General features: G+C 38.5%; 2 protein-coding genes across 4 annotated transcripts in view; one reads left to right on the top strand and one right to left on the bottom strand.

Moving 5' to 3' along the window:
• METTL25 (methyltransferase like 25) overlaps positions 1-5903 on the bottom strand; it is a 114522-nt gene extending 108619 nt beyond the window's left edge. For both annotated transcript variants that reach the window (XM_033221145.1, XM_033221146.1), the window contains exon 1: positions 5582-5903. In XM_033221145.1, the coding sequence (XP_033077036.1) occupies positions 5582-5840 (259 nt within the window). In that variant the 5' untranslated portion in view covers positions 5841-5903. The remainder of the gene's footprint in view (positions 1-5581) is intronic.
• A 43-nt stretch (positions 5904-5946) lies between these two features.
• Positions 5947-16123, top strand: CCDC59 (coiled-coil domain containing 59). Of its 2 annotated transcripts, none has more exons than XM_033221148.1 (4): positions 5947-6183; positions 7132-7441; positions 10235-10334; positions 15056-16123. In XM_033221148.1, the coding sequence occupies exons 1-4, from the start codon at positions 6030-6032 to the stop codon at positions 15074-15076; spliced, it is 585 nt and encodes a 194-aa protein (XP_033077039.1). In that variant the 5' UTR covers positions 5947-6029; the 3' UTR covers positions 15077-16123. The 2 variants fall into 2 exon arrangements, with proteins under 2 accessions (XP_033077039.1, XP_033077038.1); XM_033221147.1 differs by lacking the exon at positions 15056-16123 and adding an exon at positions 11519-11994.
• The last annotated feature ends 505 nt before the right edge of the window (positions 16124-16628 follow it).

Here is a 16628-nt window from a genome sequence, read left to right on the forward strand (position 1 = left end):
TGAAACTGAGACCTCATGCCAACAGCCTGCACCAACTAGCCACCTCTGTGAATGAGATATTATGGCCACCTATGCGAATAAAATATTATGGCCACCTACGTGAATGAGATAATCATAGAGGCAAATATTTCAGCCTCGATCAAGTCTTCAGCAATTATAGCCCCAGCCAGCATCTTGACTGTGACCTCATAAGATCCCAAACCAGATCCACCCAGTTAATCTGCTCCTGAATTCCTGGCCCACAGAAACTGATGAGATAGTGTATGTTTAAGCCACTTGTTATGCATCAATAGATAATACATAATATTAATACAATTGTGTGTCAGTGAGTGTGCATTTTTCAATTTCTAAGGGGCATAAAGTAGGTACTATAATTAAATATTCCTTAATACCATAGTTTCCTTGAATTATTCCACTGGATTTTCTTTGAGCTCTTTGAACTTATTTATAACAGCCACTGAAATCCAACATCTTAGCCCAATTAGGATCAGCACTTATAGACTTACACTTTTTTTGCTAAATATGGGTCACACTATCCTTAATTCTTTCATCACAGGTACTAAAATCCAGCATTAGGGCTTACTTGCAATCAGTTTCCTAAGTTAGAGTCACACTTTCCTTTTTTTTTTTTTTTTTTTTTTAGCACATTTAGTTTTTTTTTTTTTAAGTTGAAAAGTGGAATGGCAGATAATTTATTGTAGTAAATCTATTTTGTTTTCCTAAGGATTTGTGGTTGTTGTTGTTCTGTTAATAGTGGTAAGTCAACTTGCTTTGACTCAAACTGTGAAAACTATCCCCCTTCAGAGTGCAGCAGCTGATGTCTCTGCTAAGTTGCTTTTTATTTACCCACTATCTGGTGGTATACCTGAGCCTGTAGAGTTTAGCAGTCAGATAAAGATTTGGGTAGATTTTCTAGTCAGATTTTGAGGCTCACTCTTTCTGTGGTTTCTCTGTTTACAATATGAAGACTCCCTAGTCTAAATTTCCAGTTGCTCTGCCAAACTTGAATTTTGCCCTTTCATACAAGAATTCAATAAGGCTTCTGATATTTACCACCCAAGTTGTGTGTACTTTAGGGAATATACTCTGTTGAACGTGCAGCAAACTTGCAAATCTCTAGCCATGGGAAGCTCTGCTTCTCAAAAGTTTTTTGCCAGTGTTTCTCCTAGGATCTCTAGGTCTCCCAGAAATGTGTAGATAAGAGACCATTCAGGGATTCAGGCAGAGTTCATACTCAGATCTTAGATCTCAGACCTTTTGTATCTCTCCTGTTTCCAGAATGTACCTCTTAAATCCGCACCTGCTCTGATTTCTGAATTTTGCCATCACCACCTTGACCTGGTAAGGATGTGGTATTCCGGTGTTAGATCTACAGGGGCTAGGAGCATCCCTAGCGAGAAAGCCATAAACTCTGACTTCCTACCTAATCAGTAACATTCTTTCAATAGTAACCTCTTCTTATAGTTCTGCCTTTGGTCATTTCCCAGAATCTTACAGTTGTTTTTAATAATCTGGCCATTTTCTTCATTGTTATTTGCAGGAGAATCTGACTTCTTCAAGCTACTGTTCCTTGAAATGTCCCTGGACTATTTTAATAGCCTCTTATATTATATTCCTGTTTCTTCCCTTACCTTTCTTCACCTTTCTTACCTTCTCTTCTCCACACAGAAACCAGACTTTGAAACAGAAATCACCCTGTATCACATCACCACACAAAATTCTCAAAGAGCTTTGCATTTCACTCAGAATAAAAGCCAAGTACTGAGTGTAGCCTACAAGTTTTATGTGAGGATGTCCTGGGCCACCTCTAAATGCCATCTCTCACCAGTCTCACCAAGACTGCTCTGCTGTGCTTAAAATGTATCAAGCGTGCTCCAGCCTGGGCATCTGCTGTTCTATATACCCCTTTCTATATATTAGCTGAATTATCTTTCACAGTATCCCATCAGGTAGGTACTAAAGTTACCCCCTTTCTCCAGATGAGGAACTAATGCAAAACGACTTGAAGCAAATTGCCCAAGTTAGCACAGCTAATAAGTGTTGGGGTCAAGATTTGAATCCAGGCAGTCTGTCTGGGAAGCCATAATTTATGCCTTGAAAAGACAGTTATTTCTAACATACTTCCTTTTTATTTTGGATAATTAAATTGTTATTCTAGTTCTTTTTTATATGAACAACAAAGAAGAAACTCTTAGGACTCAAAACATATTTTTTTTTTTTTTTTTTTGAAACTCTTAGGACTCTAACCAGACAAGATCACCTGGTACATGAAACGTACTGAAATGCATACACTGAGGACTTTTACAAACAAATTTTTTCCATAAAACACCAAATGATTGTGCCGAACGTCTGTTAGTGTGCTTTTCCAAACCGTGCATGCAGCTCTGGGAATTATGTTTACTTGTAACTCCTCATACAATGTTAGCAGAAGATCACACGCCTTGTGAGTCTCTAGTGGAAATCTGTTTCAGTCTCCTTGCAGCTCCTTAGACATACCAGCTAGGCTCCCTCGTCAGGACATTTTTATTCTCTGTTCTCACTATATGGACTGCTTTCCCCCAGAGATCTTCATGGCTCAGTTTTTTTCTTATCTTTTCACAGTTAGAGTTACCTCAGTGAGGTCTTGCCATGACAACTTACTTAACATTGCAAACATATTTTCCTCTTCTTCCCCTTATTTACTCCTCCCTTATCTATTATACTTTCCTTTTCTTTACAGAACTAAAAAAATGTTCACTATCTTCTCCCTCTAGAATGCAACCAAGATGAAGGTAGGGGTTTTTGTTTTATGCACTGCTGTTTTCCTAACTCCTTGAACAGTGCCAGGCACACAGTTGACACTTGGTAAATGTTTGCTGACTGAATAAATAAATGAATTTCCCCAAGATCAAAGAACTGGAAGAGGCTGAATTGGAATTTGAACTCTATTTGACTCCATGTATAACTGCTAAATATATGGTAGCTAACAATTATTTAATAAGATACAAATCTGGTCATAGGATTCTAAGATCTCTTCTGATAGAAACAATGGACCTCATATAGTAATGGGGAAAAAACGCCCATCTTCACATAAACAAAAATTAAGATTTCTGAAAAGCACAAATGACAAAAACTCACTCTTTTTAATGTTACAAGCAGCTGACCATTTTTACAATGGAATATTTTGTATAAAAGTTTGCAGGACCGGAGACATTGCAAAGGTGAACAAACTGACCTCGATTCCATTGCTGTTGGATAGATACAAAATTGGTTGTCAGGTTTTCCCAACAGATGTTAGCATTTTATTCCCAGCTTAAGAGAGCAAATAAGTGGTATTATTCATTCATTCATTCATTTAATTACTCGTTGCTAAGTATTTATCAACCACCTAATCTAGTGAGGCACTGATCTAATTGTTCTAGGCACTAAGGATACAACAGTGAACAAAACAATTCTTAAATTCCTTTTTTTTTTTTTTTTTTTGAGACGGAGTCTCGCTCTGCCGCCCAGGCTGGAGTGCAGTGGCGGGATCTCAGCTCACTGCAAGCTCCGCCTCCCGGGTTTACGCCATTCTCCTGCCTCAGCCTCCCGAGTAGCTGGGACTACAGGCGCCCGCCACCTCGCCCGGCTAGTTTTTTGTATTCTTAGTAGAGACGGGGTTTCACCGTGTTAGCCAGGATGGTCTCGATCTCCTGACCTCGTGATCCGCCCGTCTCAGCCTCCCAAAGTGCTGGGATTACAGGCTTGAGCCACTGCGCCCGGCAATTCTTACATTCTTAAAGGGAGGAACAGATAGTAAAAAAAAAAAAAAAACAAGGAATGTATTAGTGTCAGTGAATATTGATTGTGATAAGAAATGGACTTGGTAATTGCTAAATAATTCAGAGTAGATTTTTATTATGGTGGTGATGAGCTCAGATTCAAGTCAGATGACCTAGGTTTGAATCTTCCATTATAAGCTATATCCCTCACAAATTAACTCCTCAAATTATAATTTCACAAATCGGGAATAACAGAACCTATCTTGCAAGGCTGATGTAAAGATTAAAAGAGAAAATATACATGAAGACACTTAGCACACGACAGGGTATATAGTAAATATCAATTAGTCCAATTATTATTATTAGAATATGTAAGGCAATCTAACTCTACCATTGTCTGGAGACCAGGCTAAACATGTATGAAAGTTTTAGGCTCTAAACTTGAGAGTAGTTTCATTTTATTTATTTTTTTATTTAAAGCTAACATAAGTAATTCATTAATTCCTCCATTCAGCAAATAATCATCCAGTATTTAATGTATGCCAAGTATTTTACCAAGTGCTGGGAATACATCAATTGACAAGTCAGACATAGACTCTGCTCTTTTGGAGTTTAAGTAAAATTGTCATGTTATCATAAGTGCCATACATTTATTATGAGATCAAACTGAAGAAGTGCCTAACTTTTCAATAACAATGACATTAGAAAAAAAAAAAAACAAAACAGTATTTACCAAGTGCTACTATAAGAGGTCCCTCTAGTGATGCTTTGCATTCAGAGAATGCTTAGTGAATAAAGTTCACTAGTGAGGGTAAGTTTAGGAAGCCTAGAAGGAAAGTAAAAATCCCAGGAGCCTGTTGGTGTCCATCATTCTGCTTCCAAAATATGCTTGCCTTAGAAGAATCTACATTCCTTGAGAGTAGGAAAACCTCGAGCCTACAAACATTCATGACACACATTAGGTACTTTAAAATAGTTTTTAAAGAAAATAGTGAATATTCGAATATCATCCTAGTCCAAGATACAATCATCTGTTGTACTACTGAGATAGTCTCCTAACTGGACTCTCAGCTTAAGCTTTTGCCCCAGTAGTCTATTATTCAAATAATTCACAGTTATCTTTTCAAATGTGAATTAGGTCACTATATTCCCTAAATAACCCCAAAGGTTTCCCATCACACTTAAAATTCAAAATCCTTCCAAGGCCTAGAAAGGCCTGCGCCATCTGGCCTCTGCTTGCCTCCCGTCCTGCACCTCCAGACCCTCACCTGGCTAGAGCCAAGCATAGCCTGCGGTTTCCGCCGCCTGCAGCCCCTTCCTGTAGCTCTGCAGGCTGAAGCCTTCTCATGCTCCTGACCTCCTAACTTGGGGCAGCCTCCTTACACAATCCCTACCACATTACACTGTTTTTATTTTCTACTTCATTACTACCATTTGAAATTGTCTTTATTAACCGTTGAGTAATCTTCCACCACATGCTGGAAGATTCCACCCAGAATTTGTAAAAGCTGTGAGAGTACCGCTCCCCTAATTTCCCTCGCGTCAATTATTATGGAATTACTAGATGAAGGAACTACCCCGCCCTGTTTCCTGCTTTCTTTATATTGTGGAAATATACAAGCACCCAAAGAAAGAGTGATCCTGATGATTCCAAAGAACATCCCTGCCCCACCCCTCAACTAATCCGACCGCTCCTAAAGGGCCGCCCCGCCCCCGGCCGCGGTCGCCCCGCGCCTGGTTCTACTGGCTTCCACCAGGGGGCTCGCTTCCCCGGCTAGGACCTTCTCCTCCGCCTCCCTTCCCGCTCCGCCCCGTCCCGCCCCGCCTACCCCACTACCCACCTGCTTCCCCCTCTGCTTCCACCAGGCGGCGCGTCTCTGGGGGCCGGGACTCTGCCTCCGACGCTGACTTCCTCAGGGCAGCCAGCACCGTCTCCGGGGTCAAGTCGACTAGCTCCCCCCACACGGATTCTGTGTAGAAATCCACGGTATGTGCATTGGAAATGGACAAGGCATCCCTCAGGAACTGCAGCAGTCCCTGCAACTTGGCACGCAACGTGGGCAGGTCCGGGGTCACCGGGAGAGGGCAAGAAGCCGCCATGACGCTCACCCTCCCAGGCTGTAGGTGGCGCAAACATGGCCGTGAGTCGCCAACTCGGCCCAAATTAGCACAGGCAGGCTCAGTAGAGCTCCGAGCCAGAGTCCTTCTGAACGATTGATTGCTTCGGCTTGGTGACGTATTTTGTGGGCGTCCGTTGTGGTGTTCTGGTGACGCATTTGGTGGGTTGCAATGGCGCCGGTGAGGCTGGCAGCGACGTGGCGGCCTGGTGGTTTTGAGGCGCGTGGTGAAGGGGTTTCCGCGGTCGAGTACAAGAATAAGAATGTGAAACAGAAGACATGGCTGCCTAACCATCCGCAAGCCTTCGTGGGGAGCGTTCGCGAGGGTATGTAAGAAGGCAACCATTTACCGGTCCTCAAGCTTGCTAAGTCTTAAGATACAAGACCCGCTGAAGCTTGAAGAAGGATTTAGGAACCAGACCCGATCCTACTTGGGGCAGGGGAAATCATTCCTGAGCCCGCTGAAGCTGTGAGCTTCGCAGAGCTCTAGATCGGAAGACGGAGCAGTATTGCTAACTTTAATTATTTAAACGTCTTTCCTGACGTAACCCTGTATTTCATCAGAACTTTTTTCCTGAGAAACTGAGCAGAGTCTATGGCCCTGTGAACTTTTGCGCGTGTAGTAAGGTAAAGGGTAGAGAGGAGGTCAGGGCCAGAAACACTGCTCCGAATCCATACCCGAGGTCCTCCAGCCTTCGCTTTAATTTGTGTTTGTCCTTTTGTATTACTGTCTGTAAGGTCCCTCAGATCCCACTTGGAATATATAAATGTTAAAGCCCGTCTTCTGATAATTGCTAGCTTTTCAGACAACCATACACTGTCTTTTTCTTTCGTGTTGAAATATTTTCGAAAACGTATATAATAGTTTGTCCAAGATAAGACACTAGATGGGGCAGTTTCTTTTCTATTTTTTAAGTGTTTATTGAAGGCCCAGATTAAGTGTTTTAGATGAGCTAAGAAATTTGTTTTGATTTGTGAATACAGCTATAAACTCAATTTGTGCAACAGTCGGAACTGGTCAGTTTTTCTTTGAGATTCTTACTTGGATTTGTGCACGACTGTTAGCCTGGTCTTTTTGCAAAGGGCCAACTTGCTATGCAATCCATCAGCTTAAATTTGTTGCTTGAAATAATGTTTTAAAGCAAAACGTAATTCTAGAATCTGAATGTGATGACGTAAAAAAGAAAGATTTTCATTTGTAATTAACAGTTTCATTCTTTGCTCAACAACTTCTTTTCTCTGAAAGTAATTTTCGGTGATATTCCTCAATGTAGGACAAGGCTTTGCCTTTCGAAGAAAACTGAGAATACAGCAAAGTTACAAGAAATTGCTGCGGAAGGAAAAGAAGGGTAAAACGTCACTGGAATCTCAATTCACAGATCGATACCCAGATAATCTGAAACATCTCTATTTAGCTGAAGAGGAAAGACTTAGGAAGCAACCGAGAAAAACTGACCATCTTTTGTCAGAACAAGTTCACCAGCCTTTGCCTGAAGAACAGTGTAGCATTGACCAGGCTTTATTTGAAGATCAGTGTAGCTTTGACCTGCCTCAGACAGAGGAACAATGTAGTAAAACAGTAAAGTATGTATTTTCTTCATTTGAAATCCTTTAAGTGGTGTTTTATTATTTAAAAGTGCTATAGGATAATTTATATAGGAATTGGATTTTTTTCTTATTTAACACATTTTAGAAGTCACAGTTTAATTAGGGAAACATTTTCATGGAGGCTCGATTTTTAGCTTCGATAACTGAATTAGGCTGGTTTAGCTTAATTGACAATGTAATGGGAATTAAGAGGTCTGGAATTTGGGTTTCTTCCTGTCAAGTACAGGTGGTAACTTGTATTTGATTATATTTTTGAAAAATAACTTCTGAAAGGTGTTATAATTTTAGTCATTAACAGTATGGGTTCTAGAACCATACTTAACATGTTAGTGCCCCAGTGACCTCTTCTCTAAAATGGGGAAAATAACACTATGTCCTCTTTAAATTGGGAAAGATAATACTGCAATGAATGTATACTTCAGAGCTGCCATGTTGCACAGCTCCAGAATGGCTTACTCACTTAAACTCGGGTGTCCCTAAGGTGTTTCATGACATTGTTGTGAAGACGCCGTGAGTGAATGTGTATGTGAGGATCCTAAAAGGTATATGTGATACGTGGTTAGTGCTCTTGAGTGTTAGCTACTACTGTTAATCTGGATATTCTACAGAGGACCAGAAATAGGTTGCAATGACACATGCACAGCTCCGTGACACTTTGGTTTTATAAGAGTTAATTTATGAAAAAACTATCACTGCACATACTTCAAGTTAAAAAACAATGCTAAAATCTAAAATTGCAAGAAACTGGGTGTTAACTTGGGAGTATGATTTTTTACTTCATTAAAACCGTATATTTTAAAGTTGTGAGCTATTTCCGCTAAAAATAACAGGAAATGGGACCACGGGGGGGAAATGTAATTGGGGATGAAGGCAGAGACACAAGAAATTTACTTCTTTTGGTAGGCTTAATCATTATATTGTTAAATAATCAGTATAAAGCTCAGGGAAAAGATGAGCACTAGAAATGTAGATTTGACTTATTCTCTGATAATTTAAGGAAGTTTAAATCCTGAGAAAGTAAAAAGTCATGCTTTTAAAAATTATGGTTTATTTTGAGGTGGAAACGGAAAATGTCATTGAAGAAGTTAAGCTTTTTGGGACTGGAGAAAGAGAGAAATACAGTGACAGCTAAGTCCACAGAGGAGAGTTGTGATACGTAGTTGTCAAATATTGTGGTCCCCTGTTATCTGTTTGGAAGATGTTCCAAGACCCCCAGTGGATGCCCTGAAACTGCAAATGTAACCAAACCAATTTCTGTCAATTGGAATATATTTCTGTTAATGTCTTTTACTTGGGAATTTAATGCGTTTTCCATCTTAAATCATGCACTGTGGCTATAACTTTTGCAGTTTGAAGTGTGACAGAAAAACTAGCATGAATTTCTTTTTCCTTCACAGTTTGATGTATAGAAGTTTTGTTTTGTTTTGTTTTTTTATCACAGGTCTTAGCAACTTCAGCATATGTTTTTTTCTTTCCTTATTAAGTCAAGAACTTTTTCACTTTAAGCAAACACTCAGAATGGTGTACAATTTAAAACATATGAATTGTTTATTTCTGGAATTTTTCAATTTAATATTTTTGGACCTCTGTTGACTGCGGGTAACTGAACCCGTGGAATGGGGAAACCATGGATAAGGGTTGTGCTACTGTACTATAAAGTTTAAGGTGAATAGGTCTGAGAACAGGTCTCTGGATTTGTGAATTAGGCAGTCACTTGTGACGTTGGAGAGACTTTCAGTAGATAGCCCTGATTAAGCCTTCAGCCATACATACATGTCGCATCTGAAGTCATGGTCATAGATCTGATAGCCTAAGCACAAATAGAGTATGGAGACTAGGAAGGTAAACACGTTGGGGGAAAAAACTCTGCGGTGAGGAGGACAAAAGAGGCTCTAGCTTGACAGAGTAAGAGGGAACAATTAGAAAGGATCGGGAGAAAACAATGTGCCTCACACTAAGGGAGTGGAATTTAGGAGTAAAGTGAGTAGCCCATTAAAAAAGACTGAAGAGTTTCCATTGATCATCATATTTGGCTAGAAGGTCATCACTGTCTTGGTGTGGGCAGTTTGATTAGAGTGATAAGAAGCAGAAATCAGATATCAAAAAATCAAGGAGTGAATGGGAAGTGACAATCATAGTCTAATCACTATTCTTTCTAGAAACTTGACTACGAAAGGTCAGGAAACAAAATTGGTAGTTAGAAGGGAACATAAAGTGTGATAATGTGTAATTGATTTGTTTAAGGAGGTAGCTATTAAAATATTATATTGTAGTTACAGAGTATAGTGAAAAGTTGAATGACAGAGGAAAAGAAAATTATTACTGAATCAAGGATACTGAGGAAATGGATGGAATTCCAAGTAGCTGGATTAGCCTTGCAAAAGGGACACTTTCAGAGAGGTGAGAAGTACTTAAAGATAGAACAGTTCAAAATGGTGTCTAGGTCCAAGATACGGTGATTCATGACTAAGTAGATGGAATAGAGACGAGGAGGTCAGAAAACTTCGAGATTAAAGTTCATATATACACATAGTTTTTTTAACATCCTTAAACAAGTTTAATTCTTTCAGTCTGGCATTTCTGTCATTCATATACTGGTTTGTTTTAAAAGCTTTTTTTTTTTTTTTTTTTTTTAAGATTTTAGGATCTTTCATAGCTTTTGTCTTTCATCCCCATTTGTCTTTTAATATATAAGCTACAGCTGTGGTTTTAAAACCTTTTCAGACATTTTACTAATAAAGTCCTGTTTTTTCATCCCCCAATTAAAAGCTACTTTACAATTCCAAAGAAAAATAAAAAGAAAACATCGAATCAAAAAGCACAAGAAGAATATGAACAGGTACAAGCTAAACGTGCTGCTAAGAAACAAGTAAGTTTCTGTTTTAAAAATATTTAGTATAGTTCTTCTTATTTATCCTAAATATGCATGCTATACCTGTTTTCTTCTTGGTGCTTGGCACACAGTATTATCACTGTAAATATCTGTTGAATGAATGAGTGGTCTGAGCAAAGGTGGAGGATTGCATCTTATTCCAGTTCCTTGCTTGTATTGTCTCAAGCAATACTAGTAGGTCAAAAATAGGATTTTGAACACATTGTTTATAGGTTAATATTGTGAACATCTGGGACAAAGTTTCTCTGAGTATGGTCCAGGAACTTGCACCTGTTAACAAGCACCTCAAAAGATTTTTTTTTATGTATAATAAAACTTGAAAACCACTGACCTAAGAAAAATATAGATGATTTTCATAACATTACATTGAAGCAAGTGAAAACAAAAGGGGAGATGTTAGAATAAAATACTTCTTTACTTTAAAGAGTTGTTCTTGCCTGTAAAAACAAAGAACTACTATTTTAGCTTAGCAAAAGTTCACACTCTGATATCATTTAGAAAACCAGAATTGTAGACCAGAATTAGACTTTTTTCAAATGAATACAAAATTACCCACAGCCTCAACAAGATTGTCATTTTGTTGCAGCTGTGGTAGTTCTTCTTTTTGCATTGAAGTTTTATTAATCTGTAGCTTTTAAAAGGATAATGTGTTGGTCAAAAATACCTCAAAGATGATACGTAATTTTACTTGTTTTTGCTTTAGAATATCCATAATTAAGAGTTCTTAACATCTAAAATGTTTTCATTGTTCTTAAGCTGGTGGCAGATTAGGAGAAAGCAGGAGAATTTCTCCATGGGAATACTGGACCAGTATTAACTAGCACAGCTTTATGCTTTTTTCTAACCATCTGCCACCTTTGGAAATAGTATATCAGATGAAGTGCAGTAATGATCATTATGCTGTAAAACATTTAATGTCCTTTTAAAATTTTCTTTATATAAAGCTGGGACTTTGTGATCATGAAAATTCTCTGTTATACCATGTGTTGTTATAATGTGAAGGCAAAGAGGGTACTTTGCTTCAGTTAGGAGAAACAGTGCCCATCTTGCAAAATAGACAAACCTTAGAGTGTTTGCTTAGTAGTAGCTATTTCAAAACAGTTTCTGAACTTTATCTACTATTTGTTGCTAATGAAAGTTACATATGTTAATAATTTTAGGAATTCGAGAGGAGAAAACAGGAGAGAGAAGAAGCCCAAAGGCGGTACAAAAAAAAGAAAATGGAAGTATTTAAAATATTGAACAAAAAGACTAAAAAGGGCCAACCAAACTTGAATGTACAAATGGAGTACCTTCTTCAAAAAATACAGGAAAAAAGTTAAACATTTTGTTCTTACGGGTTAAAATATCTGCTGCCTGTTAGGTTCTTCTATGACAAGTGCCTCCCTGCAGTGAACTAAATTTATCAACATAAACTGGATTGCTAAACTATGCTAAATATAAAATGTTCACATATTTTTATTATGGTAAAAATTTTTCTAAATATGTTCTACCTATGTTTCTTATTTATTTGCCTCTGAAGGAAGGTTGGCCTGAAGAACTGAAAGAACCTCCTATTTGTAAGACAAATCCAAACATGTAATACTTTTGTACCATATGAGACTTATATGAAATAAAATTTTTAAAAAATAAGGAATCAGAGCTATCAATGAAGTATTTCAATGAAATGTTTCAATTTAATAAACAGTTACGTGGTTTTAAAGATTATTTTAATGATGAGGGAGGGAAAGACTCCCCTTGGACTTTTTTTTTATTTTAAATTAAGTACATGTTATAGGATGATGGGTGCTGAAATAAACTGCCCTCACCATATAACAAAGCGACCTTGATAAAGCAGTGAACTCAAAGTCTGATATTTATAAGCATTCCCTTAAATGGAAGTACATGGCTTGTTAGTGTAAGGTCTTTTAAATAATGATGGAAACCCCACAGTGTCACAGCAAGAATTAAGCTTTCCAGTTCCTATGGACCCTATACTTTAAGAACATTATCTGTGTCTCCCTTGTTGGTACCCTTGTGAGCTGAGGTAAATCACTGGGATAACTGCTGCTCGTGCTTTGTGAATTGCAGCAGAATAAGAAAGCCTTGACTATATATGTAGTCATTGTAAGCAAAAAGGACTGACCAATAATACTTGCCAAATATTGAATAATAAAATTTTATAAATGATAGCAAATACAGTCTGAAATTGCATTAAGATTTTAGGGAGCTCTTGCAGTCTACTAATTTATTCTACATTTAAAGATCAGTAGAAAGTGCTTAGATAACACTGAACTTACTCTTCGTTGCACAGAAAAGCAATGCTTTAGAAATTTGCATTGCACTATATTGCATTTAAAATAAACAGCCCAGAAAGCCTAAATTTGGCTACATTGGTGAAGACAGTACATCATGATGCAGGATAAATTATTTCAGTAAATTGCTTTATAATTTTTGTGCATTTTCACTTCTAGACACTTAATCATGACAAAACACGGAAGGAGATCTAGTCCTTTTGAGAGACAAGTAAAAGTTTGTTAAACAGCTTTATGCAAGGCTTATGTTAAGGAGTTACTCTTAAAAAATTGCAAAGTTCTTGTAGAGGAATAAATACCAAGTAATGATATAATAGTAGAAAAAGTAATCAGTGACAATCAGATAAAGCAAAAGGTTCAGATTTTAATGTATCAATGAAGCACCCAGGAAACTTTTTCTTTTTCGGTGGGGGACAGTTTCCTACCCAGGCTGGAGTGCAGTGCTGTGATCGTGGCTCACTGCAGCCTCAAACTCCTGGGCTCAAGTGATCCTGCTCAGCCTCACGAGTAGCTGGGACTGCGTGTGTGCCTATACCTGGCTAACATTTTCTGTAGAGGTGAGGTCTTGCCATGTTCAGCCTTGCCTGGACTGGTTTTGAACTGGCCTCAGGGGTCCTCCTGGCTTAACTGAGGCCACACAAAGTGCTGAGATTATAGGTGTGAGCCACTGTGCCTGGCCTATAGGCTTCTTAAGAGGCATGTTTGAGAACCCTACACTAAGGAATTTGGATACTGTAGATGGGCTTAGTAATGGATGTTTTAACAGGCAACCCCAGTGATTCTGCTGTGGTTGCTCCTCGCCACACTTCAAAAATGTTGGACCAGGGCCTCAGAGAAGAAAGGTTTTGTTGGGTTTAAGAAATTAGAGAAAGTTTTATGTGTGCAATAGCATTTGAGGAAAGCCTTCAAGATTAAAATGATTAGAAGTGAAATAGCATGAGGAAAGTTACAAAGGGAAGCAAGCTTGGTATTATTTAAATACCTAATAAATAGTTACAAAGAATGTGTATATTATTATTGATGGGGGATAATGCTTCCTCTCAGTTCCCTATTGTTTCCTTCCATGTGGAGAAGACAACATCATCCTAATACTCGTGGTATCTTTACTTCTTGTTCCACCCAGGGGAGGTAAAGTAATAAATGATGTCTGGGAGGAGGACCTGTCTGTCAGCAGAGTGCATGTACACTTAATTACTATTCTCATACCATAAGTGAGGAAAAGGCTCTATTGATGAACGTTAGAAGGGGGATAGACATAGCAGGGAAGAGGCCTGTTTTGGAAAATATATCTAGAAATTTGTGCTGTATGGGTTAGTACATAAATAAAATGAATAAAATTTGAAGGAGCACAACATAGAAGCAGAGAGGCTTTATTGTGGTCATAGCTTATGGTTTCTGGTTTCAGACCTTAATGTATACATAGGGAGCTTTGATCTTGGTAGTTTGTAGAGGCTTCTATTAGGGCTACTAATTTGATTTTGTAAGTGTGAAGTAGGCTTTTAGTTGCTGCAGTTTTGGCAAGAGGCTTTAAGACCTAAGGCACATGGGATTTTGACCTAAAAGTTTAGGGTATCTTTGTCCAGAGAAATTGGTAATTTCTATAGAGACAACGTGCAATACTGGGCTTTAAGCACATGTGCCTAGGCCTCAATGAAGCAGAGTTTGAGTAAGGCTGATGGAGAGAGACATTGGCTTCAGCAAAGACAGAGAATGTGGAAGCGGCGCTCACCCAAATGCTGGCCTCATGGATGTCCTCACCAGATGCCAGCCCAAGGTGAGGCTTAGCAAGCTACTCTAGTGATGCTGGCATCAACAAAGGCACTGACATGTGCAAGTGGGCTCGGGCAGGCTACCGCAGCTTGACCTTGGCCTACATTAAATACGCATGTATGAGCAGCAAGAGCCTCATCAGATGCTGATAAGACGCCAGAAAACAATTTTATTTGAGGCAAGGATTTAATGATATAAGAAGTATTCATAACTATGATAGATGTTAATGACTATATAAGTATTTGCTACTTTTAAACTTAAAGGCAGATTGCCTTGGTTGCAATATAGAGTTCTAGAAAAGCTCAAGGTCTAAATGGTTCCGAGAGTCATTGAAATGCAGTGTAAAAAAGAAAATTTTGAATCTGAAGATATTTGAACATACTGGGAAAAGATCAGGTCTCCTTTGACTTGTTGATTGGGACTGCACCACACCAAATTCTATACCTTGTAAGATAGCATCAGTGTTTCAAATGTCACTTTCTGAAAGAGAAGATACAGAGTGCTATGCTAAATGCATGGTGAAAAGTTTAACTTCTTGCTGACAAATTTCTTCAAACTTAGTTTAAGTGTGCAGCTCATGTGACTGCATTCTGATGAGGCTAAAGCCATCACTGGTTATCCTCCTTCTTACAGATTCATGAGTTCCTGCTATAGAGTTTCTGCTACATGTAGTCTTTGGAAATAAATACTACTGGATTCTGGGAGCATAATTTTGTACAGGATAACTGCCTTTTAAATTTGGTGGGTATAAGGCAAGTATTGTAATTATCTTGGGTATTTTATTAACTCTCCAGACCTTTTGTAAGTTGAGGCACACCACAGAGTTGTTGAATTAATTTAACTTTTGAAGTGCCGAATGAATGTGTTGTATCCATATCCAAAAAGAGACCCCCAGGCTGCAGCTGCTGAAGGAATCCTCAAAGGCATTAAGAACATTTCTGCCTGTGAGTGAACACAATGAGAAACTGGGAAGGACTTTCATTTTATTACACTTTTACCTTATTACAGTGAGAAAATTGGATTCTGGGTTTTGATTATTTTGGTCTTCGGACATTAACTTGAAAGGTAACTTAATATATAGACTTAATTTTCTCCCCAGGAGTTTGATAAGAGGAAAGATTTATACTGAAATGTGGGACATCTGCATTTTGCTGGCATTTTAACATTGGGTGCTCTATGTATTTGGATACTTCCCATTGAGAACACTTGATTGAATCACCCATGGAGCTGCTAGAGAGCCCTGTGGTGGAAATGCTACTTACGGGCCTGATGACCTCGGGTTTTACAAAAAGATTTATTGAGGTATAATTGACTGAGCATACATAAAATGCTCAATTCTGTGACTTTTGACACATGTATATACTCATGAAACCATCACAGCAATGACCTACCTATCACCATCACTTCCTAACGTTTCCTCATGGCCTGTTATAATCAATCCCAGGCAGCCAGTTATCTGCTGTCTGTCACTAGTATGCATTTTCAAAAATTTTATATAATCAGGATCATATACTGTAAACTTTTCTGTCTGGGCTTCTTTAAGTCAGCATAATTATTGGGAGATTCATCCATATTGTTGGATTTATCAAAGGTTTGCTCCTTTGTATTGCTGAGTGTTCTATTGTATGGATATTGCATGGACATATACAATTTGTTTATCCATTCATCTGTTGATAGGCATGACAGGCATTCATGTTGTTTCCAGGTGTTGGCTTTTTTTTTTTTTTTCTCTTTTTTTTTGAGACCGAGTCTCACTCTGTTGCTCAGGCTGGAGTGCACCAGTGCAATCTCAACTCACTGCAACCTCCGCCGCCCGGGTTCATGCGATTCTCCTTCCTCAGCCTCTCAAGTAGCTGAGATTACAGATGCATGCCACCACACTTGACTACTTTTTGTATTTTTAGTGGAGATGGGGTTTTGTGATGTTGACCAGGCTGGTCACGAACTCCTGACCTCAAGTGATTAGCCATCATCGGCCTCCCAAAGTGTTAGAATTACAGGTGTGAGTCACCATGCCTGGCCTGGTTCTTAAAAATAAAGCTACTATGAACATTTGTATATAAGTCTTGTATGGGCATATACTTTAATTTCTCTTAGGTAACTACCTAGGAGTAGAATGAGACACGTGGTAGTTAGGTATTTAACTTTTTGGGAAATATGACATCTGTAAAATGACTGGGTACTGGAAAAGGAGCTTCCCAGTGAA

Source organism: Trachypithecus francoisi, unplaced genomic scaffold (genome assembly GCF_009764315.1).
Source record: "Trachypithecus francoisi isolate TF-2019V2 unplaced genomic scaffold, Tfra_2.0 Lachesis_group11, whole genome shotgun sequence".
NCBI lineage: Eukaryota > Metazoa > Chordata > Mammalia > Primates > Cercopithecidae > Trachypithecus > Trachypithecus francoisi.

Bases quoted from the DNA above. Each gene is read 5' to 3' on its own strand.
- CCDC59 (XM_033221147.1), top strand. From the start codon at position 6,030: ATGGCGCCGGTGAGGCTGGCAGCGACGTGGCGGCCTGGTGGTTTTGAG. The intron at 7,442-10,234 runs GTATGTATTTTC...CCCAATTAAAAG, and splicing joins CAATGTAGTAAAACAGTAAA to CTACTTTACAATTCCAAAGA. The intron at 10,335-11,518 runs GTAAGTTTCTGT...TAATAATTTTAG, and splicing joins AACGTGCTGCTAAGAAACAA to GAATTCGAGAGGAGAAAACA.